Here is a 21709-nt window from a genome sequence, read left to right on the forward strand (position 1 = left end):
TCAAAACGTACCGTATAAAATATAAGTATAAAATTTGTCATTAACCACCAACCATCCTGTGATGTTTATGCTTCAGTCGCAAGAAGTTCTCAGTTCTCAGTCTTCTCAACAGTCAAAGTCAAGCTGTTACAGTTTCTACCCACAATAGCAAGTACAGTCAACATTCTAGCTACGGAACAAAGAAAATAAGAAAACCATATTTTTATTTTTCGTTTTATTTTTATTTTGTGCCTTCAATTACACTTCAAGTTATTCGCTTTTGACTGTGCAAAACACTTTACTTTTGCATATAAACCAAATTACACAGCTTAGTTAGATAAAAAGTCACCAACAGTAACAAATTGGGTTTCTGCTGAAAGCTTCTTCCTTTCGTACATTTCGCTAAAATGCATAGATCTGTGTCCTTAAACCCGCATTTTTGTCGATAAATCCAGCTTCTGGCAACTGGGTTTTCTATTTTCCTCCAAATATTATTACCCATCATCGAAAAATCGGATTTTTGGTCAGCAAGCTGTTGTTGCAGTGAGTTTTTATTGCTACAGTCGTGTCGGGAAGTTGCTTTTTCAAGTCCATGGATCTATGACTCTTCCTGCTCAGAAATGAAGCTGCTTTTCTGAGAAGCGGTTCCAATTCCATCACAAGCCGAGCAAAAAAGAACCAAAGCTTTTGGTGGAAGCAGATAAAGATGATTCAGCTGTTGTTCGTAGTGCTTTTCGCCGAGGGGGTAGTGGCGTTCCTTATGCTGGTGAAAATTGGGCCGTTGAGGGAGCTGGTGATAAAGAGCTTGGATCAGGTAAAAATGGGCAAGGGTCCAGCCACTGTAAAAACGATTGCAGGGACCATGTCTGTGATTTTAATCTCGAGCTTCATCAGCATTGTGAAGATCCAGAACAAAGGTGTGAAGCTTGGGACTATGTCGCCGATGGATCAGGTTCTGTGGAGGACCCACCTGCTTGAAGCTTCATTGATGGGTGTGTTTTCCGAATCCTGCTCTCTTTTTTTTCCTGGTAGTTTTGATTGCTGTGTTTTTTTACTGTTTAGGGTTTCTTCTCTTAGAACTTGATGAATGTTTTGCATTTCTAAGTTATGAGTTTTGTGTGTTAGTTTAGAATTCTGATTGACCGTGTGGAGTATATGAGTACAGCAAGAAAAAGTAGAAGTGTAGTAACAAAATTAGTTTTGTTGGGTTCTGTTGAGAAAAAAGGATTGTTAGATGGATGAATCACTCCCGCAAAGGGGAACCTATTGATTATCTCCCAATTGGTTGGACCTTGATTCACCCTACGCTCTACAGATGTACCATCCAGTGATTAGGTGAATTGAAAGAATGGCTGTGTAAACTTGGTCTTGCTTCGTTGGGGACTTGGGGTACGTATAAAAAGATAGGCCCGAATAAGCCGGTTCTTTTGATCGGTGAAATGATAGAATCTGGTAAAAAAAGGTCTAGGAATTCGTCTACTAGTACGTTTTCAATACAGTTGTAGATTTATACGTGAGAATCTCTCATTAGAATGATAAAGCTTGATCCTATTCCATCCTAGCTTTGGGAACAGCAAAGGCATAAGAACAAGGAAACCGAAGCTTATACAGCAGCAACAACAACAACAATGCCTTGTCCCACATACCCACTAAGTGGGGTCGGCTGTATGAATCCTAGAATGTCATTGCACTCGGTTGTGTGCTAAGTCTTCCCAGTAATTGAAGCTTATACTCTCATAAATTATAATATAGCTTGGTCTTGACTTGAAATCATAGTAGCTCTCAAGATGATATGTTGTTTGTTTGCGAAAATCATATCGTTTGGGGGGAGGGGGGGAAAGAGTGTCAATAAAGTGTTTGAATACGTATGTGTTCTCTTTTCTTTTCCTTTTGCGTTCTCTTCTCTAACTAAAATTTAAGCTGTAGTTGGTAGGTAAGAATTTTATCCTATACTTCCGCTTTATTAACCATCAGTCGAAATACGAAAGTTAAAGTATATGAATTTTTTTTTCTTTCTACATTGTTGAAACTTGTATCCAACCACTTAAGATATAAAATTTTGCCTTCAAAATGCATACGCTTTGGTAGTACGTTCGGATTTTCCTGTTTCAGTGAAATTAATTCCATTGATTTTTCTCATTCGCGGTAAACACCTGTACCTGTTAAAGTTATATCACTGTTTTTCATCTAATTTCCTCTGCACTAGCTTAATGATAATCAAGTATTTCCATGCATTTATCTTCTAGGATGTGATATTTATCATACTTATCTATGTGCCGCACAAGGAGTACTTTGGTGCAACTTGAATCATGAAGTTCGCCTAAGTTTTATCCTCATAATTTACAGTTTGACCATCATCAATGTAAGGAACTAAATCAGGGATGTTAATGACACGATATTATCCATTCATTAGTAAAAATTTCACTTTGGCTTCATAAGACCACCATCCGTCATATATGTGATTGGCTACAGGTTTCTTTCCTGTTCTCTCTTATGGTTAAATGATGCAAACCTGGCTTATGGTTGGACAGTTGGTGCATTATGTCCTTACATGGGAAGTTAGTAATCTGGTTTACAAGCCGCTCTTCATTCCTTGTGGTTGCTGCTAGTCCAGCCTCACTGGCCTTGTACACTCAGCAGTCACTTATCATGTTCTGAAGAAGACGTATTTACTTTTGCCCAAAAGGGAATGCTTAAGTTGATTATATGGTCTTCTTGGGCGAGTGGAAGTAGTGATTCGTGTGCGGTGTCTGCTCTGTGATTAATGTCGGAACTTCTGTTTGTATTCCAGTGAATGATCCTTTCTATTCCTGATTGCCCGCATTTGATCGTACTTGCAGGTTTTACCCTATTTCTTGGATTCATAATTGATCGGATGCACCATTATCTCAGTAAGCTAATTGGATTGAGGAGTAGTGTGGGATCTTCAAAAGAAGAACTTGACAGGCTTCAAAAAGAGACGATACAACTTAAAGAAAAGGAAGAGAAAGCTTCCCAAGAAGTCAAGCAGCTGCAAGCCAAAATCTCAACACTAACAGAGGATTTGAAGAAGCTGAAATTGGAATGTGCGGAGAAAGATAAAAGCGTTGAAACTGCCGAATGCCATGTTGCTTCCCTCCAGAAACAGGCTGCAGATCTACTTCTCGAATATGATCGCTTGTTGGAAGACAACCAAAATCTTCAGAATCAGTCTCTAGGTTATAGGAGCTGAGGTAATTTTGAAACACAGCCGCAACTCGAACTTTGAGAATTATTTTGCTTACAGGTGATGTTCTGGTCTAACATCTCCTGCCGGAAATGGTCATTATTTGGTCCTTCATGACGGAAAGGTGGTGGAGTATTTCATTTTTCCCGTTGGTGTTGAAAATTTTGTAATTCACTCTGTCCATCTTTTTGCTTTAGTTCATGATGCATTTGAATTTGTTAAAGCAATATGATAAATTGTCTTTGCTCGAAGGAATGTTCGAGTACATGTCAATGGCTGCAGTACCCAAAACTTCATCAAAATCAAGCCTTTTCAAGATCTATGCATGTGTGGATTTGCCCAACTACAAAAGCCCTACTTGTGAACACGCTATAAGTGCACTCACAAGAGACACCAAATCGGGTTCAAATCCGCTGCCCTGCATATCTACCAGCATTTCGAGTGCACGCCCTGCGAAACCATTTTGAGCAAAGCCGGAAATCAAAGCACCCCAAGAAATAGTATTCTTGCAAGGCATCATATCGAACACCTGAGAAGCTAGCTCCAAATGTCCGTTCTTCGCATACGTATGCACAAGGCTGGTTTGAATCATAACATCCATACGAAGACCTCTCCGAATCATAAACCCATGAACGGAAAGACTCAGTCTCAAGTCCCCAAGATTTGCACAAGCCTGCACCAACCCCATCAAATTCGATTCCCTCACGTTGCATGCCCCTAAACATCTCAACTGCTTCTATTGGCTTCCCAATCTGCACAAACCCTGTTAGCATTGTTGTCCAACAAACAAGGTCCTTTCCGGGCATCTTCTTAAATACCAACACTGCTTCATCCATCTTCCCGCTCTTCGCGTACAAACTCAAAACGGATGATCCAACAAACACATCACATTCGTACCCGCAATCAACCGCCTTATACCAAATTTCTCCACCATTTTCCAAGTCCAACGTGCTTGCGCACGCCTTAGCGAGGCAGTAAAAGTCGAGCTGTCAGGTCTAACTCCATCCCCTACCATCTGACGATATAAGCTCAAAACTTCAGACGGGTAATCTTGCCGAGAATACGCGACTATCATGGCCTTCCATACATTTACTCCTCGTATGATGCCATGAGTGGAGCACTGGAGCTTCCATCGGCGGTAATACTAATCAATATCATAAGAGCATGGACTTTGGCTATGGAGGTCTTATCGGTGCAGGATAAGAGGAGAGCTCTGAGGGGGGTTGACCATGGAAGTAACTGCATCTATGCATGGGAAGCTAAAACTTCAAACTCTGCTAATTGCTTACCAGGTTACTGTTTACAGCCGTTGCAAAAAGAGGGATGATTGTTTCCTACTTTTTTTTTTCAATTTTTTTGATTGTCTCCGACATATGTATATAACATCATTTTTTACCTTTCACACATCTTCTTAATTTCTGACCATCTTGGTCAAATAAATTGAAGAAAATCAAATTACATAAATTAATAAAGAGGGTGTAAAAAGTAAAAAATGTTGTGTGAATATCACACTCTATATTAAAATTTTCAATTCATGATATTCGAGCTCATTATTTATGAAACTTAAAATTGAGACCTCTTATTTAGAGCATTTTCACCTGTTGGTGGAAGCCAAGGGTAAACGTAACAATATTGCCCTTCAACACAAAAAATCCTATCCAACAATCCAAGGGCAAGTAGTGGGTCAACCATTGCCAACCCACAAGCGGACCTACAATAGTACTATGTGCAAATTCACTAGACCGTAGTATTAAGTGCAAATTCTTACAATAGTACTAGAGCTTTGGAGGTGGCCAAGAGAAGGTTGCAATGCCTCTGTGAGTTTTTCGCCTTCCAAAAGAGTGGACTGTCGTGACCAAGTCACCCGCTGATCTCATTTTAAAAAGAAAAATAAAAAAATTCTTACAACATAAACTATTTTACCATTATATTATCTAAATTAATTGTTTTTACATTGCAATGAGACATTTGGGATTTTGGTGATGGTAATTTGGATAAAAATTTGCATATGGTGTTTGAACTTTTTTTAATTTTTTAATTTTTTTATATGGTGTTTGAACTATCGAGGGCAAATTTGTTCTTGATCGAGCCATAAATTCTGTTTGGCTTAAATTTGTTTGGTTGGAATTAGGAATTCAAATTTGGTTGTCGTTACATCTAGAATTTGGTATCCTTGACAAAATCAAACCGACCATAGTTCAAATCCTTCCGCACCCTTTATGTTATCAAATTAAAATAATTCATTAATTTGGAAGGATTTCTTTTGCACTATTTGGGCTTTGTCGTAAGTTTATACAACTTATATTTTATTTGAAACCTGGGAATTAATAAAACATTTTGAGTTTGAACCAATTCACTGGGATTAAATTGTTTGACTCAAGAACTTGGTGCAGGGAGATAGAAACTAGAGGGTTCGTCTAAGAACTTGAATCTCCTTGGTGCTCTCGGTTCTCCTCCTTTTTATAGAAACATGACTCAAAAGAGTTTTCAGTTTCTTTGCTCCCAAGCAACCCCGATTCGTTTGAGCATAAACTTTGAAGAATTATTTAGTTTGACTTTTCTTCTCATCAGTCTTATGTGAATATTAAAGCTACCAACATTCTGTGAAGCCACAGCTCTGCACGCAGAACAAGCTCTTTGTGAGTACTCGGATCAAGCCATGGATGATCAATCAGACGGCGGAGAAGGCAACGCCGGAAAAAACCCGAAGCTGCCGGTCCCTGGGAAGCGCAACATCCTCCTCATCACAAGCGCCTTGCCCTATGTCAACAACATCCCTCGCCTTGGCACCATCAGTGGCTGTAAGTATAATTCCCAACTATTTGCTCTCTCTTTGCTTGTTTTGGTTTCGGTCTGTATTATCTACTCAGATAATATTTGGCATCATTTTTGGTAAGGGGTTCGAGACCTCTTGGCACCATTTTTACAAGCAAGTTTCCTTCAAAAAATAAAAAATCAAAGAATACTTGGCTCATTACATGTATCCTGAAACTTTTTTCTTTTCGTGAATTTCATGACTAGGTTGTGCATATGTGTGAGACTTTGAGGTTTTATGAAAGATTAACGTGATGCAGGTGTTCTAAGTGCGGATGTTTACGATCGATATTGTCGCCTTCGCAGGTACATTGTGATATACATATGTGGGACTGATGAGTATGGGACTGCAACTGAGACAAAAGCTAAGGACGAAAATTGTACTCCACAGCAAATTTGTGACAAGTTGTGACAAAAGTTTGGAGGTTAGGCTTTTTCGGATAGTGAATAGCAGTATGAACTTTTTACTAATTATGAAGCTTAATTGGTTTTGTAGATATCATGAAATTCATAAACAGGTCTACCAGTGGTTCGATATAAGTTTTGATAAATTCGGAACCACGTCAACTCCTCAACATACTGAAATTTGACAATTTATTTTCTAGAAACTTATGGAGAACGGATATTTTTCAAAAAACACAACTCAGCAGGTATATACGTATCACTTTCCTGCTTGTTTAAGTGAAAATTTTGTTTCTAAATTGTTTTGAATTTTGACATCCAGCTGTTTTGTGAAACATGCGATCATTTCTTGGCTGATCGGCTAGTGGAAGGCACTTGCCCAATGCTAGACTGCGGTTATGATTTTGCATGAGAAGATTGTTGTGTTTGGCTCATACATTTGTGAGTAATTATGAGTCGTGTGTTAACAACAATGAAGTGACCTGTGTTTGCTTTCGGTGGAAATATCACATGGTGTGGGTTGCATGAAAGTTGCAGACAAATGCTGCAAAGTAAAAGCAAAAATCTGGTGGACATCATCATGAGTAAAGACATAATGATGATGTTTGTTTTTTGCTTTAATGATGATGCAAGACACAATGATGATGGCTATGATGGTTGATTTTATATTGAGAAGGCTTGCTGAGTTAGAGAAGAGAGAGTGCATTCGGCTCTCTCCTGAGAAGGCATCAGGGAAGCATCCAAGGAGATGGTGAGAGCATTTGGCTCTACCATGGGAAAGGTTGAACATGGGTTGAGAGAAAATCAAGAGAGCTAGAGTGAAAAGTATTCTAGTGAAAGAACTCTTAGGGTAGAGTGAGGCTCTTGGGAATATTCTATGAGTGGGCGTGCAAGGGATTCGGGATTGGGTTATGTTGATTTAACTCATGTGTACTTGTACTGTTATTCTCATAGTGAAGAGCAATATCTCTCCGGGGACGTAGGCAGGATTTTTGTTATGCTAGGATAGCACCAAACCTTTTGGAACCAACTCTTGATAACCCACAGGAAATATATCAAATGAAATGAAAGAACACAATATTAAAGACACCAAGATTTTAACGAGGTTCCTCAACAGTCAGTGTAATTGGAGTACGTCCTCGGAGCAGTAGGAGCTCACCCAATAATCCACTATCAACCAAATGGGAGTTTACAAAGTGTTGACAATCTCACAACCCAAATAACCCAATACACCCAATAGCTCTCACATACCACAGAAACAAATAGAGAAAGAAATATAATGAATAATTTCTTCTCTATACATGTAGCTCAAAGCTATTACAACAATAACTATGATGGATGATTGCTAACCAAAAAGAAGAGCACCTTCTTCTTCTTTTCTGCTCTCAGTTTTCTGCTCTCTGCAGCTCTCTTTGCTCTCTAAAAAATGGACTACTAAAACAGAAAATGGTGCACACTCCTTCCTCTCTCTTTCTCCTTTCCGTATGCTAACATTCATCCATCCTAAAACAACTAATAAACAAAACCAAAGTAAAGACATAATGATTACTTTACAAACATCATCATGACTTTCCTTTTTTCTTTTCAACAAACATAATCATGATGCCTTTCACTTTTTTTTCTTTTGGTTTGTTTATTAGGAAAGGTGATGGCCACTTGGCCACAATTCAACAATCTCCACCTTGGCCAAGTTCCGAAAACGCCATGATAAGCCAACCAACACAATTGACCCAAAAAATCACTCCCAAACACTAGCAAAAGAACAATTCATGTCAAGCCAAATGCTCCAAAAACTCCTACTGCTCAACGCCTTCTTTATATAGGCAAAATGTGAGCCAAGTTCAAACAATGAACAAACTTGGCTACACCAACAACCTTAGTCAACATATCAGCGGGGTTGTCTTTAGTTGGAATCTTCTGGAGAATGATTTCTCCTTCACCAACAACTTCACGAACAAAGTGATAACGCACATCTATGTGCTTAGTCCTCGCATGATGAACCTGATACTTAGCCAAATAAATGGCACTCTGACTATCACAATGTACCTCCATCTGTTTCTGATCAACCCCCAAATCTCTAATCAACCCATGTATCCAAATGGCCTCCTTTATAGCTTCAGCAACTGCCATATATTCAGCCTCTGTAGTAGACAATGCAATAGACGACTGCAAAATGGACCTCCAACAAACTGGCCCTTTAGCCATAGTAAACATATAGCCTGTAGTAGACTTCCTTCCATCTAGATCACCTGCATAATCTGAATCAACATAACCAACTGCAAAATGACCAATACCAGAGTTATCTCTCTCAAAGCATAAACCAACATCTCAAGTACCATGGAAATACCTCAATATCCATTTAGCTGCTTGCCAATGCTCTTTACCTGGATTATGCATATATCAACTCACCATGCCAACTGCATGAGCAATATCCGGTCTAGAGCATACCATTGCATACATCAAACTACCAACCAAATTTGCATATGGTATATTTTTCATTTGCAGCTTCTCTTTATCAGTTTTAGGACACTGTAAAGAACTCAATTTAAAATGAGGAGCCAAAGGGGTACTAACCGGTTTGGTTGAATCATGAACTCCAAATTTCCGAATCAACTTTTCAAGATATTGTCTTTGATTCAAACTGACCAAACCCTTCTCTCTATCTCTAGTGATCTCCATGCCAAGGATCTTCTTCGCTTCACCAAGATCCTTCATCTCAAACTCATTCTTTATTTGCTTCTTCAATTTTTCAATCTCTTCAACATTCTTTGAGGCAATCAACATATCATCAACATATATCAACAAATAAATGAAAGACCCATCTTGCAACTTCTTGAAGTACACACAATGATCATATTGACTTCTAGAATAATTTTGGCCTCTCATAAATTTATCAAACCTCAAATACCATTGTCTTGGAGATTGCTTCAAGCCATAAAGTGATTTCTTCAATTTGCAAAACAAATTCTCCTTCCCTTTCACTATATACCCATCTGGTTGACACATATAGATCTCTTCATTCAAATCACCATGTAGGAAAGCCGTCTTCATATCGAGTTGCACAAGCTCAAGATCATATTGTGCAATAAGAGCTAACATAATACGAATTGAGGAGTGTTTCACAACCGGAGAAAATATTTCATTGTAGTCAATGCCCTCCTTTTGTGCATACCCTTTAGCAACTAATCTTGCTTTAAATCTCACATTGCTTTTCTCATCAGCATCTTCCTTCTTATCATACACCCATTTGCAACCGATAACTTTCTTGCCCTTAGGCAATTTAGCTAACTCCCAAGTCTTGTTCTTCAAGAGAGAATTCATCTCATCACCCATGGCATTGCACCACCTCTCATTTTCTTCACTATCAATAGCTTCCTCAAAATTGGATGGAATCTCATCAGTGATAATAGGAAGAGTAAAAGAAACATAGTCACTATACCGAGTTGGCTTGGTAATTTGTCTCTTTCCTCTGTTCTTGGCAATAGACTCTTGAGGTGAAACTTCCTCTTCAACTTGAATAGAATCTTCAAGTTCAACTTCTTCAACATCCTCATGGTCTCCAACTTCTTCACTTGTAGTGGCTTCGACATCAGCGGAAATAGGATTTGAAGTACCAGAGGCAACTTTCTCAAGCTCCACCTGTTGGACATCTTTCACATTCTTCTCAGAGACTTTGTACATACTTTCTTCATCAAATGTCACATCTCTGCTGATTACAAGTTTTTTCATCTCTGGGCACCACAACCTGTAACCTTTGACACCACTACTAAAACCAAGAAAGATAGCCTTTTTGGCTCTTGGATCAAGTTTATTTTCAGTCACATGAAAATAAGTAGGTGAACCAAAAATACGGATATAGTCATAATCAGAAGAAGGTTTTCCAGTCCATACCTCCATTGGTGTCTTACCCTGAACAGCAGCTGAGGGTAACTGGTTGATGATGTGACATGCATAATTAATTGCTTCTGCCCAAAATGACTTGCTTAAACCCGACTGAGACAACATACATCTAACCTTCTCAAGCAAGGTTCGATTCAATCTTTCTGCAACTCCATTTTGTTGTGGAGTTCCCCGAACACTAAAATGTCTCACAATTCCTTCCTCTTTGCAAACTTTAAAGAAAGGGTCGGATGTGTATTCACCACCATTATCTGATCTCAAAATCTTAATCTTTCTCCCAGTCTGGTTCTCAACCATTTTCTTCCAACTCAAGAAAATGCTCAATACCTCACTCTTGTGCTTCATAGTGTAAACCCAAGACCTTCTTGAATAATCATCAACAAAGGTCACGAACCAATGTCTACCACTCAAAGAGGGAGTCTTTGTAGGACCCCAAACATCCGAATGCACATAATCAAGAATGCCTTTCGTCTGATGTACAGCAGTACCAAACTTCACTCTAGTTTGCTTCCCTAAGACACAATGCTCGCAGAAATCAAGCTTACAAGTCGTGGTACCTTTTAGAAGACCTTTTTTCACAAGCCCTTGTAGAGCTTTTTCACCGGCATGGCCTAATCTCATATGCCACAATCTAGTAGTATCTGAATCAGATGTGCCCATATTTTCAGAGACTACAGATGCTTCACCTGTCACAGTGCTTCCCTGCAATAAATACAAATGGCCACATCTAGGAGCTCTCATCACAACAAGTGCACCATAAGTAACTTTCAATGTCTGTCCATCTGAATGAAACCTGAAACCCTTGGATTCCAAAGTACCCAAAGAAATAAGATTTTTCTTCAAATTCAGTACATACCGAACATCTGTCAACTCTTTAACCATGCCATCATGCAACTTCAAACGAACTATACCAATCCCTTTTGTTGTGCAATGATTGTCATCTCCCATGAACACAACTCCACCATCAAACTCTTTCAAGCTTGAAAACCAATCCTTGTGAGAAGTCATATGATGAGTACAACCCGTATCCAACACCCACTTAGTAGCACAATCAAATGATGAGGAAGTGGTTAAAGCAAAATCAGAAAAATCTGTTTCAACCTCAGCAACATTAGCTTCAGAACTTTCTTTGCCTTTGGTCTTCAATTTAGGACAATCTTTCTTCCAATGGCCCTTATTACGACAAAAGGCACATTCATCCCTTTCCAAAGGTTTTCTACCTTTAGAGTTTCCTCTAGGTCGAGACTGTGATTTTTTCCTACTAGAAGATGATCTTCTCTCCGATGATCTACCTCTAACAAATAAAGCTTCAGAGGTACTATCATGATTTTTATCTCTATGCCTCATTTCATAATTCATCAAGGCATTTGACACATCTTCAAATTTCACAGTTTCTTTACCATGCATAATAGTGGTAACAAAATGCTCATAAGAGTCCGGCAATGAATTCAACAATATTAAGGCCTTATCTTCATCCTTAATATCCTCATCTAAATTTAACAAGTCGGCAATCAACTTATTAAAAGCATCAAGGTGTCTAATCATTTTTGTACCTTCTTTGTATTGGAAGCAGTAGAGCTTTTTCTTCAAGTGTAGCCGGTTCTCTGCACTCTTTGTCATATACTTGTCTTCCAATTTTTGCCACAACACACTTGCTAATGTCTCCCGCATCATAAAATACTTTTGAGTTTTTGCAAGGCACAACCGAATTGAAGAGCAAGCCCACAAATTTAATTTCTCCCATTCCGGCTTCGACATAGCTTCCGGCTTTTCTCCCAAAGCGGCAAGTAGATCTTGTTGAGCCAACACATCTTTGACCTCACATTGCCACATCTCGAAGTTGTTTGTGCCATCAAACTTTTCCACTTCGAACTTTGCATTTTGCACCGTAGTTCTTGCAAACCCGGAGCTGTTTCCAAAAGGATTCTCATCTTGCCCGTCTGACATCTTTGGCAACTAGACAGTACCCAAGAGCAACCAGTGCTCTGATACCAATTGTTATGCTAGGATAGCACCAAACATTTTGGAACCAACTCTTGATAACCCACATGAAATATATCAAATGAAATGCAAGAACAAAATATTAAAGACACCAAGATTTTAACGAGGTTCCTCAACAGTCAGTGTAACTGGAGTACGTCCTCGGAGCAGTAGGAGCTCACCCAATAATCCACTATCAACCAACTGGGAGTTTACAAAGTGTTGGCAATCTCACAACCCAAATAACCCAATACACCCAATAGCTCTCACACACCACAGAAACAAATAGAGAAAGAAATATAATGAATAATTTCTTCTCTATACATGTAGCTCAAAGCTATTACAACAATAACTATGATGGATGATTGCTAACAAAAAAGAAGAGCACCTTCTTCTTCTTTTCTGCTCTCAGTTTTCTGCTCTCTGCAGCTCTCTTTGCTCTCTCAAAGATGGACTACTAAAACAGAAAATGGTGCACACTCCTTCCTCTCTCTTTCTCCCTTCCGTATGCTAACATTCATCCATCCTAAAACAACTAATAAACAAAACCAAAGTAAAGACATAATGATTACTTTACAAACATCATCATGACTTTCCTTTTTTCTTTTCAACAAACATAATCATGATGCCTTTCACTTTTTTTTCTTTTGGTTTGTTTATTAGGAAAGGTGATGGTCCACAATTCAACAATTTTTGCCGAATCTCGTAAATTTCTCAGTGTCTTTATTTCTTATATTTTATTCTGTTCAACTATGTGTGATTTGGTGAGGTTGTAATCTGAATCTCGTTTCCGCACTAACGAACGGGCCAAGGCACAACAGAGATCAGTGTGATAAGTGTGGAAAGCTGTTATAGGTATAGCCAACTGAGCTTAAGGATCCTAGATGTAATGTATGTTCAGCCTTTGAGATTTCATACTTCATTACAGTTAATTTGTTAGGATTTAGTCGAAATTACTAACATCTTCTTTCCTGGTTTTGTACTTGAAACTGTAATCAACAGGTATGTCAGGGACGGCCATATATACATAAGATGAACCACTTATTTCTAAAGCTTCCATTGCTGAAGGAAAAATTGGACGAATTTATCAATGACCAGTCAGTTGCAGGATCTTGGAGCCTGAACGCTATACAAACTACATATGCATGGGTTAGAGAAGGACTTAAGTCGCGTTGTATCACGAGGGACCTTAAGGGGGGTGTTCCAGTTCCACTTGAAAATTTTGAGGATAAGGTTAGCACTTAATTTATGTAACTATTGCTGATTTTCCCTTTGTTAAAGTTCAGTTGTTCACTAGAAATTTACACGTTGGTAATCTTTTTTCTTTCCCAATATTATGATATGCTTAGTTTTTTTATGTATGGTTTGATGCGCCTATCGGGTATATATCAATCACTTCTTGCTACACGCCCGATTGGGAGAAGTGGTGGAAGAACCGCGAAAATGTTGAGCTGTACCAATTCATGGGCAAGGACAATGTCCCATTCCACACAGTAACGTTTTCATCTCATCTGCCTGAAGTTCGTAACTTTGTATTTTGTTCCCGAAATGTTTATTTGCAGTACAATTTGATTCCAGGTTATGTTTCCATGTACGCTTCTTGGAACCGGAGAGAATTGGACACTGATGAAGAGCATTAGCGTTACAGAATACATGATGCATAAGTGCGTGAGAATATCTTCACAAAAGTTTGATTATTTAAAGTTTCAACTTATACTTCTGTTTCTATATTTTCATTTTCTATCATTGATTTATGCTGCAGGGAAGTTTTCCAAGAGTACGGGAATAAGAATTTTCAGCAATGATGTGCAAGAAACAAACATTCCCTCGGAAGTGTGGCGATATTATTTGCTAGCTAACCGACCAGAGGTAATTTGTTTTTTTTTTTTCTGCTGCTGCTGGTGATTTTTCAGTTCTTACGTTGTACTTGGTTATTACTTAATTATCTGTTTCCTTATCCATGATTAGGTCTCAGACACGTTTTTTACGTGGGCAGACTTGCAAGTAAAACCAAACGCTGAGTTGCTGATAAATTTGGGAAATTTCATTAACCGAGTATTGAGCTTCATTGCAAAACCTCAAGGTCAGTAATCTGCTAAACAAAGAACTTTTGAGGTTCTTGATTTGCTTGTGTTTTAAGATAATTTCAAAACTTTTATTCACATTTCTGTTTTTACTTGTTATATCTTGTATCACATTCTTTTTTTGTTCTTCAATCATCATACCACAATCAAATTTATGTACTGTGGTCTGCTCTCTCTTGCATTTTGGCATTCATGTAAACTTTCACCTTTTCCTGCAGGACAAGGATATGGATCTATTATTCCTGATGCTTCTGGGGCGGAATCACATTCTTTGACGAAAATATTGGCAGAGAGAATCGGTATATATGTTGATCAATACATAGAAGCAATGGAGAAGGTGATTTATATCAGAAAACTAGTCTCTCAATTCCTTTCTGCACTATCTTGTTTTACTAAGAAGTTACATTATATCACAATCGGCGACATGTATAGGTCAAGCTAAAGCAAGCACTGAAAATTGCAATGAGCGTATCCAGTGAAGGCAATACATATTTACAAGTAAGCTCATAAAATCTCAGTTTTTCTTCTTCGAGTTATCAATCGTTCAAGAATAAAGGTTTCCAATATCTAATGCAGGAGAGCAAGTTCTGGAAACTTTACAAACAGGATCAAGCTTCCTGCTCTCTTGTCATCAAAACTTCTGCAGGACTCATTTATCTTCTCGCGTGCTTGCCGGAACCTTTCATTCCTTCATTACTCTCAAGGTACGGAAAATATGTCTTGCATCGATTATGACAAACAAAATATTTCACTCAATATTTACCACCTTGGTAATTTTGCTTTTCATGTCCAACAGGTGCTAAAACAGCTCAATTTGCCAACCGAAAATCAGTTTTTGCTTTGCGATAAGGATGTTGAAAGGGCAAGAAAGCCTTGGGATATTACCTGCTGTTCACAAGATTGAGACACCAGAGCCTTTGTTCAAAGAATTGGTAGTACATATTTCTTCATGTATAATTTTTTGTATCCATTTCTTCGGTTTTCGAAGTGTATTATAATTGTTTTTGACTTCTTGTTTCGCAGAAAGATGAAGATGTGGAGTTCTTTAGGAAGAAGTTTTCTGGAAGTCAAGCTGAAAGGGTTGCTAAGGGAGAAGCTGAAGCAAATAAAATGGCTGAGAAATTGGATGAAACAAAAAATTGACTTCTGAATTGGACAATATGTTTGCAATCTACTTACTACATAAAGGAAATGAGATTTTCTAGTATCCATCGATGTATAATATACACTATATTTGTAGTCATTGAACTTTTTGCAACATGTTTTAAGGCTTCATTTAATCGGTGCATGCCATACAACGGAGCATAATAAAATTTAATATTTTTTATTTATTCAACACTTAATTTCATCCAATGCATGTCATGCACCGCACTTCTCTTGACAAAAAGAAGGCGAAACGAAGAGGGTTAAAACCACTAGCCAAATGAAAAGAGAGGAAACCACCAAATAAAAACTCGGAAAATAAAAAAGATGAAAAAGAAACGCCGTCTGTGGGAATCGAACCCACGACCACACGGTTAAAAGCCGTGCGCTCTACCGGCTGAGCTAAGACGGCACTTGCGACTACACTTCTCAAAGTTATTTATTTAGACTGATTCGTTTGAGTTTACTTTACCTCCAATTCTGGACTCCCTATTGCTCGAATCCAGTAAACCAAGAGCTCCAACTCCAAGTCAAGAGCTTCAGCGCTCCAGTGCCTCCACAACAATGGCGGAAATCACAGAACCTCTCCTCCCTCCCAGCGAAATCCCACAAACATCCAAACCGCAAGCGCCAGCCGATGACTTCGATCCCAAAACGATGCGCAAAGCCAAGCCAGGACTCAAGCGCCTGATCATCACCGTCTCGGTCCTCTTCTCCTTCATCCTAGGTCCCCTCTCTCTCTCTCTCTCTCTCTCTCTCTCTCTCTCTCTCTCTCTCCTCTTTTCTCTCTCTACAATTTCTGTTTGCTGATTTCTAACTTCATTGCAGGAATCCCATTGATATACAAATCCGTGGAAATCTACCGCGCGCCGTTGCCGTTTCGGGAAATCGATTCCCTCTCAGCTGAAATTGATTCCAATCCGCTTCTGTTCCCATGTCGTTTCCAAGCAATCTTCATCGGCTTCGACTGGGAATCCTCCATTACCACTCTGGAATCTTCCATCCTCACCAAAATGACCAAATTTACCTCCCAGACCCCTCAATGCGGCACCTGTAGCCCCAACCACACGGTCTCGGTAGTCCTAGACTCCGATTCCAGCTGTCTGCAATCCCGAACCGGTCCGTGTTCGACTAAATGCGGCGCCTTTAAGGCCATTGATTTCGACGGCGCCGATGAGGCGGTGGATGAGGCTCTGGAGTCTGTGTTTGGAGGTTGTTCGGGTTCCGGTTCGGGTGGAGAGGTGTATAGTGTGGTGGTGGTGAATAGGGAACATGAGGTGAGAGCAGTGGTGGGGAAGTACAGGCACGCTTGGATTGCCGGCAGGGTTTCGGAGGCGGAGGCGGTGTCGAGGGCGGCGGAGATGTTTGTCAAAGTGTTTGTGAATGGCGGGAAGGAGGAAGGTTTGATTCAGGGGGAGTTTATGCCTGTTGGGGCTGATGGAATGGTTGTTCTTTCGTTTAATTTGCTGAATGCAGACCCTCGTGATTGGGTTTACGATTGGTATGGAGCTTCTTCATATGCTCATTGTTTCATAAATTATGGTGCTTTGACTACGAATGATGATTTTGTAATCTGAATTGTGGTAAAATTTAAGTTGCATTGTCTGATAGATCATAGGTGATTATCATTTTGTATGTGCTTCAATATGCGTTGGAGTTAGCTCCAAATAGTTATCTTGAAGTATGCTCATTGTGCATTTGATTAAACCTGTAGGGACTTTCAAACCATAGACAAGACGTTGTTGGCCCCTATTATCGAGGCTATGAAACCTGTAGCAAACATAAGCGTGGAAAGTCAGGTCATTGACTTTATGTTTCTTTTGAAAATGATTATACCATCAAATTTTGTGGTATTAGATAATCTAGGTTGTCATCTTATCACATTGTGATCTGACTTTGTTGTTCTTTCCCTTGGGCAGGTGTTATATCATACGCCAAAGTCCTCGTTGTCTTACTGGGATGACAAGTGGGAGAGCTACATCTTTAGTACCAAGGATCTACCTTTCTTTGTATGCTTCATAAGCCTCGTACTTCTAATGATATGATTGTTTACTAGAGAAAGAATCATATTGCTTCTTACATTTTCTTTAAATTCCGAAGTGTGTGAGCACAAACATTAAGCGACCATTAGTATGCATGTGTACATATATTCCTATGCGTATTTTTATACAAACTTCTTAATGCTGAATTACTGTTATTATTTATGTTAACAGTCTGTGTTAAATTCCTTAGGTGAATTCAAATGAGTGGCACTTGGATACATCCATTGCAGCTGGTGGGAGGTCAAAGATGTTGCACTTTGTGGTGTATATTTCTAACTCAATCCTTTTTGCACTGCATATTTGTATTTCGCCTTCCTCTTTCACAACTCCCAAAGTCAGTTTTTCCTTTCTTCCTTTCCCCCCATTCAATATGTTCATTTGCCCCTTCAATTTGTTGTCAGATATATACCGTCTGAAAAGGAGTGCCCTCTTCTCCTGCAGCTTCCAGATGGAGAGGTTTCAAAGACAAATAGCTTTATATCTCCAGTTAGTTATCATGCCTTCACCATCTTTTAAATCTAGTGCTCTCTGATTTTGTCTAGTGAAATCTTTTGGTCTGACCGATTTTAAGGATTGCCCTGTTACAGATGTGGGGAGGCGTTATTGTTTTGAACCCCCAATCCTGTCAGAAGGATTCAGAAAGTAATCATCCTGCTAAGCATACAATTTCGCATCAGGTTAGGTGCTTTTTATTTAATAATGTGTCCAACCGTATGACTTGTCCATTTTTTTTAATATGGATTGTTACATTAAAAGTTCAAGTGCATCAAATTTTACCGACCTCTTTGAAATATTTCAAAAATGTTACTTGATTTTCTGCCATGTTGAATTGAAAGCTCAACATAGAAATTTTTTACTGAAGAAGAATATTGGAATACCAACTGGTGGAGATTAGGTCAGTGGTATTGGCAACATCACCCATCTAATTTCTTTTACTATGGTTCCCTAATTTTGATATTTAAGATGTTAAAGGCATGTGTAAGCTAATTGTACTTGTACATCTTAAGTTTCCTAATTCCAGCACATGAACAAAATTATTTCTCTAGAAAATGTTCAAAGCACACAAGGAAATGAATCATTTGCGCCCTATGAAAACAATGAATAGTATATATAAAAGACTATTGGTGTATGATAAGCAATATGCACACGCAATTTATACATGCAGAAATACATAGGAAAATACATAATAGAATCTGTATGTAAGACATATGAAGTAAGTCGATCAGGATCCCATCAACTTGCTAATCAACAGTCCCGTCATAAAGGTAAGTGATTGACTTTTGTATTAATTACATACATAGATGGGAATGTTAGAGTGCAGAAACTTTAATATTACTGGCATTAGTATGATTACTTCGGTTTTGTTATATGCTATTTCTTTTTCTGGAAGTCATTTTTTTTGTTTGAGCCCATCAATTTTAGAAGTTGGCTGGCCACAGCGGATATGATTTTCAGATTTTATTTTCTATTCTATTTTATTGTTCACTTAAGTTTAAAAGAATATTATTTTTTAACTACTCAACTATTTTTTAACTCAAAATGACTAGAAGTCAATATTCTATTACCACAGATGGGTTCTAGTTAATTTCTCAGAGATTGATGCATGCACATTTTGAAACAGGATCTTCAGAAGGTTTTTGAAGTTTTCATGGGGCAGTTCCGGCAACTTTTTGGTTTTAAATCTGATGACGTATATGTTGGTGCTTCAGGCACATCCAGCCTTTTAGCTAGTGAGAGAGGCTTCACGCTATGGTAAGAACATTCTGGATAATGTCATTTTAGAAACCTTGTGGTTTTAGAATTTTTCCTGCACTGCTTATAAAAATAGGGTGGTATTATCCACACACACTACTCAAGTTTTGGCCGTCGGATCAAATGAATTGAAGAAGATTAAAGACAGAAATTAACATGGGGTGTGTGGGAGTAAAAAGGGGTGTGGATAGCACCCGCCCTAAACATAACATGTGTTTGATTTGTTATGTGAAATTTGTGAAATAAGGATCAGACAGAGTAGATGAAGCTAAAGCTTATGGTTGGTGAGCAAAAAGCTTTACAGTATGATAACAAGAGTTTGATTAAAGTCATGTCAAAAACCTCATAGGCTTAAAAATTTTGCTGCATTCATGCTTAATGAAATAGTCATATCTGCATGATTTTCATATGAAATTTATAAATCAAAGTTTCTGGTTATTTCAAACCCGCCAAAAAGAAAAGATCAGGCAAATTATGTGAAGCTGTCAGCTTCCACACACCAATTATTAGTGAACATTCTTTTCACAAATTGTTCAGCGTTACCAGTGCTGACGTAGGTACTCATGGACATAAAATGTATTGAGCTTCGAGGAAATGCTATCTTTTGTTTGTCTAGAACTTAGCTATTTACTGGAATCAATTTCTCAAGGGACAGATCTTGTTTCTTTTTGTTACATTCAGCAAAATGTCTTGTGCTCAATATGAGGGTATTCTTAGTGATCACTCTTCTGCAGGGAATTAGATGTCTTATCGCGGATGCATACGTGTTTTAATCTTCATTCTTGTGCTACAACCCTTGGATCTCTTTCCAGATTGGTATGTTTTGAGTTTGTTCTCTTGTCATTTACTTCTCTTGAGTTTAGGAACCTGTTTCTCTGATTCAGCCAGATTCCCTTGTATGAGAGTGACAAATTTTTTCATGCAGGTCCAATCATTGCCGAGGATGATCATCAAGGATGAGATTGGGAAGCAGGTGACTGATCAAGATGAATATCATCTATTGATCTTCTGTACATATTATTTGATGGAATGTGCTAAACCACTGATGGAATTAACTCTTCAACATTGCCAGTTTATTATTATGAACACTTGTGCTTCTAATCTGTTTCTGAACATAGTAAGAGAATAAGTAATTTAATTTTATGGTCGGTGTACTTGAGCAGGTAAAGTATTCTCTGGAAGCAGCAAAATTGGCTCAAACTAATGCCTCACGCGGTGTTTATGATGCTTCAGCTGGTATGCTCATCCGTGGCCTTATTGACCATGGTTTACTTGTGGTTTTCAGTTGAACCATTTGTTGTTTATTCACGTTTTGTAAAAACTCAAACAGATAGGTGCTTTTTTGTCAGTATCTTCTAGGCAAGCAAGATCTCTAGCAGAGGATGCCTTCTTTCATCCATCAATAATGTCCGTTAGCTACTATTCATTCGAGCACTGCTTTGCCGTCTATTCGGTTTGTTGCCAAACCCTGGTTACATGGACACTAAAAATTTAAGTTCGATAAACAGCTATTCTCTAATGTATTAATGTGCTATGTGTACAGCCTTTCTTCCTGCCAGTTTCAATACACGTTCTCCTAGCAGCTCTACGAGAATGGAGAAGATACAAGCAAGAAAATAAGAAGTACTTAGCATGGAAGACCAAAGTGAACAAAGCATCTTGATCATAGTTGACATGAAGCACAGTTCTGTTACTTTGGCAGGAGGCCAGAAGACATCCAAAAAGCAATTCAACTGTTGTGATATATGCGTGTTTCTTGCGGCCTTGGGGGGGTAGACCAAGTGATAAGGAAGGGAAGTATCAAAAGTTTTATGGTTCCGATAGGTTGCGGTTTGATCCCTTTCCAATTTACCAAAAGATGAGCTTCTTGAGTACATGCTTTGGATTTAAATCCACGGTAGGATCATTTTACTCATTTTTTTAGACATTGACCAAAATGCTTACTGGATAAGCATATATATAGGTTTTATCTTTCCTGTTTTGTGTTGGTTTAAGCATTTCCTTGGTTATTTATTTAGGATGTAGCAGTGCTTTTGTTTTGCTAGAAGGATTAGGAGCCAGCTTAGTTCTGCACTGTAATTTCAAAAAATTCAGATTTATATCAATTGAACGTTTCCTTTTTGTTGCTCGTTTGATTTGTATCTTGTAAAATAGGTTTTTAGATGCTCTCGTTCCAAGTCTAGTGGAAGGGGGCAGAGGCTTTAATTGGCCTGTCATTATTCCTGAAATTTAGTCCTCTCAAAATTTTGTTGTTCTAATGGTGTGAGAGGCAAGAGATGAAAAGTATAGGGGTTGTTTAAATGTGCTTCTAAAAGATTCAAAAGCACTTTGTAATGAGTAAAGCTTTGTTCTGTACTCTAATTTCAAAATTCAGATTGATATCAATTGAACGTTTGCTTTTTGTTGCT

The 21709-nt window shown here is 38.5% G+C and overlaps 4 protein-coding genes and 1 non-coding gene across 7 annotated transcripts; 4 read left to right on the forward strand and 1 right to left on the reverse strand.

The window, feature by feature from the left end:
• Positions 1 to 104: 104 nt before the first annotated feature.
• LOC103445387 (uncharacterized) lies at positions 105 to 3451 on the forward strand. The gene is made up of 2 exons (XM_008384385.4): positions 105 to 971; positions 2820 to 3451. Exons 1-2 carry the CDS (start codon positions 686 to 688, stop codon positions 3188 to 3190), a joined length of 657 nt encoding a protein of 218 aa, XP_008382607.3. The 5' UTR covers positions 105 to 685; the 3' UTR covers positions 3191 to 3451.
• A 2257-nt stretch (positions 3452 to 5708) lies between these two features.
• LOC139189063 (methionine--tRNA ligase, cytoplasmic-like) lies at positions 5709 to 6707 on the forward strand. The gene is made up of 3 exons (XM_070807323.1): positions 5709 to 5985; positions 6259 to 6403; positions 6495 to 6707. The coding sequence occupies exons 1-3, from the start codon at positions 5844 to 5846 to the stop codon at positions 6586 to 6588; spliced, it is 381 nt and encodes a 126-aa protein (XP_070663424.1). The 5' UTR covers positions 5709 to 5843; the 3' UTR covers positions 6589 to 6707.
• A 6323-nt stretch (positions 6708 to 13030) lies between these two features.
• On the forward strand, positions 13031 to 15644 carry LOC114827432 (methionine--tRNA ligase, cytoplasmic-like). Its single transcript, XM_070807322.1, has 9 exons — positions 13031 to 13171; positions 13283 to 13513; positions 13630 to 13773; positions 13859 to 13944; positions 14583 to 14701; positions 14797 to 14862; positions 14941 to 15068; positions 15161 to 15296; positions 15388 to 15644. The coding sequence occupies exons 2-5, from the start codon at positions 13313 to 13315 to the stop codon at positions 14608 to 14610; spliced, it is 459 nt and encodes a 152-aa protein (XP_070663423.1). The 5' UTR covers positions 13031 to 13171; positions 13283 to 13312; the 3' UTR covers positions 14611 to 14701; positions 14797 to 14862; positions 14941 to 15068; positions 15161 to 15296; positions 15388 to 15644.
• Positions 15645 to 15846: 202 nt separating this feature from the next.
• On the reverse strand, positions 15847 to 15919 carry TRNAK-UUU (transfer RNA lysine (anticodon UUU)). Its single transcript has one exon. It is a non-coding gene; the product is annotated as a tRNA-Lys (tRNA).
• A 70-nt stretch (positions 15920 to 15989) lies between these two features.
• Positions 15990 to 21709, forward strand: LOC103422195 (uncharacterized). 3 transcript variants are annotated; one of them, XR_011571941.1, is made up of 14 exons: positions 15990 to 16234; positions 16336 to 17008; positions 17222 to 17306; positions 17427 to 17516; positions 17740 to 17813; positions 17951 to 18035; positions 18137 to 18226; positions 19171 to 19301; positions 20036 to 20117; positions 20227 to 20274; positions 20465 to 20537; positions 20651 to 20754; positions 20845 to 21376; positions 21640 to 21709. XR_011571941.1 is itself a non-coding variant. In XM_008360231.4 (13 exons), the coding sequence occupies exons 1-13, from the start codon at positions 16072 to 16074 to the stop codon at positions 20962 to 20964; spliced, it is 1818 nt and encodes a 605-aa protein (XP_008358453.3). In that variant the 5' UTR covers positions 15990 to 16071; the 3' UTR covers positions 20965 to 21429. The 3 variants fall into 3 exon arrangements, 1 of the variants encoding a protein (XP_008358453.3); XR_011571940.1 differs by having other exon boundaries at positions 20845 to 21366; XM_008360231.4 differs by lacking the exon at positions 21640 to 21709 and having other exon boundaries at positions 20845 to 21429.

Source organism: Malus domestica, chromosome 10 (assembly GCF_042453785.1).
Source record: "Malus domestica chromosome 10, GDT2T_hap1".
Taxonomy (NCBI): domain Eukaryota; kingdom Viridiplantae; phylum Streptophyta; class Magnoliopsida; order Rosales; family Rosaceae; genus Malus; species Malus domestica.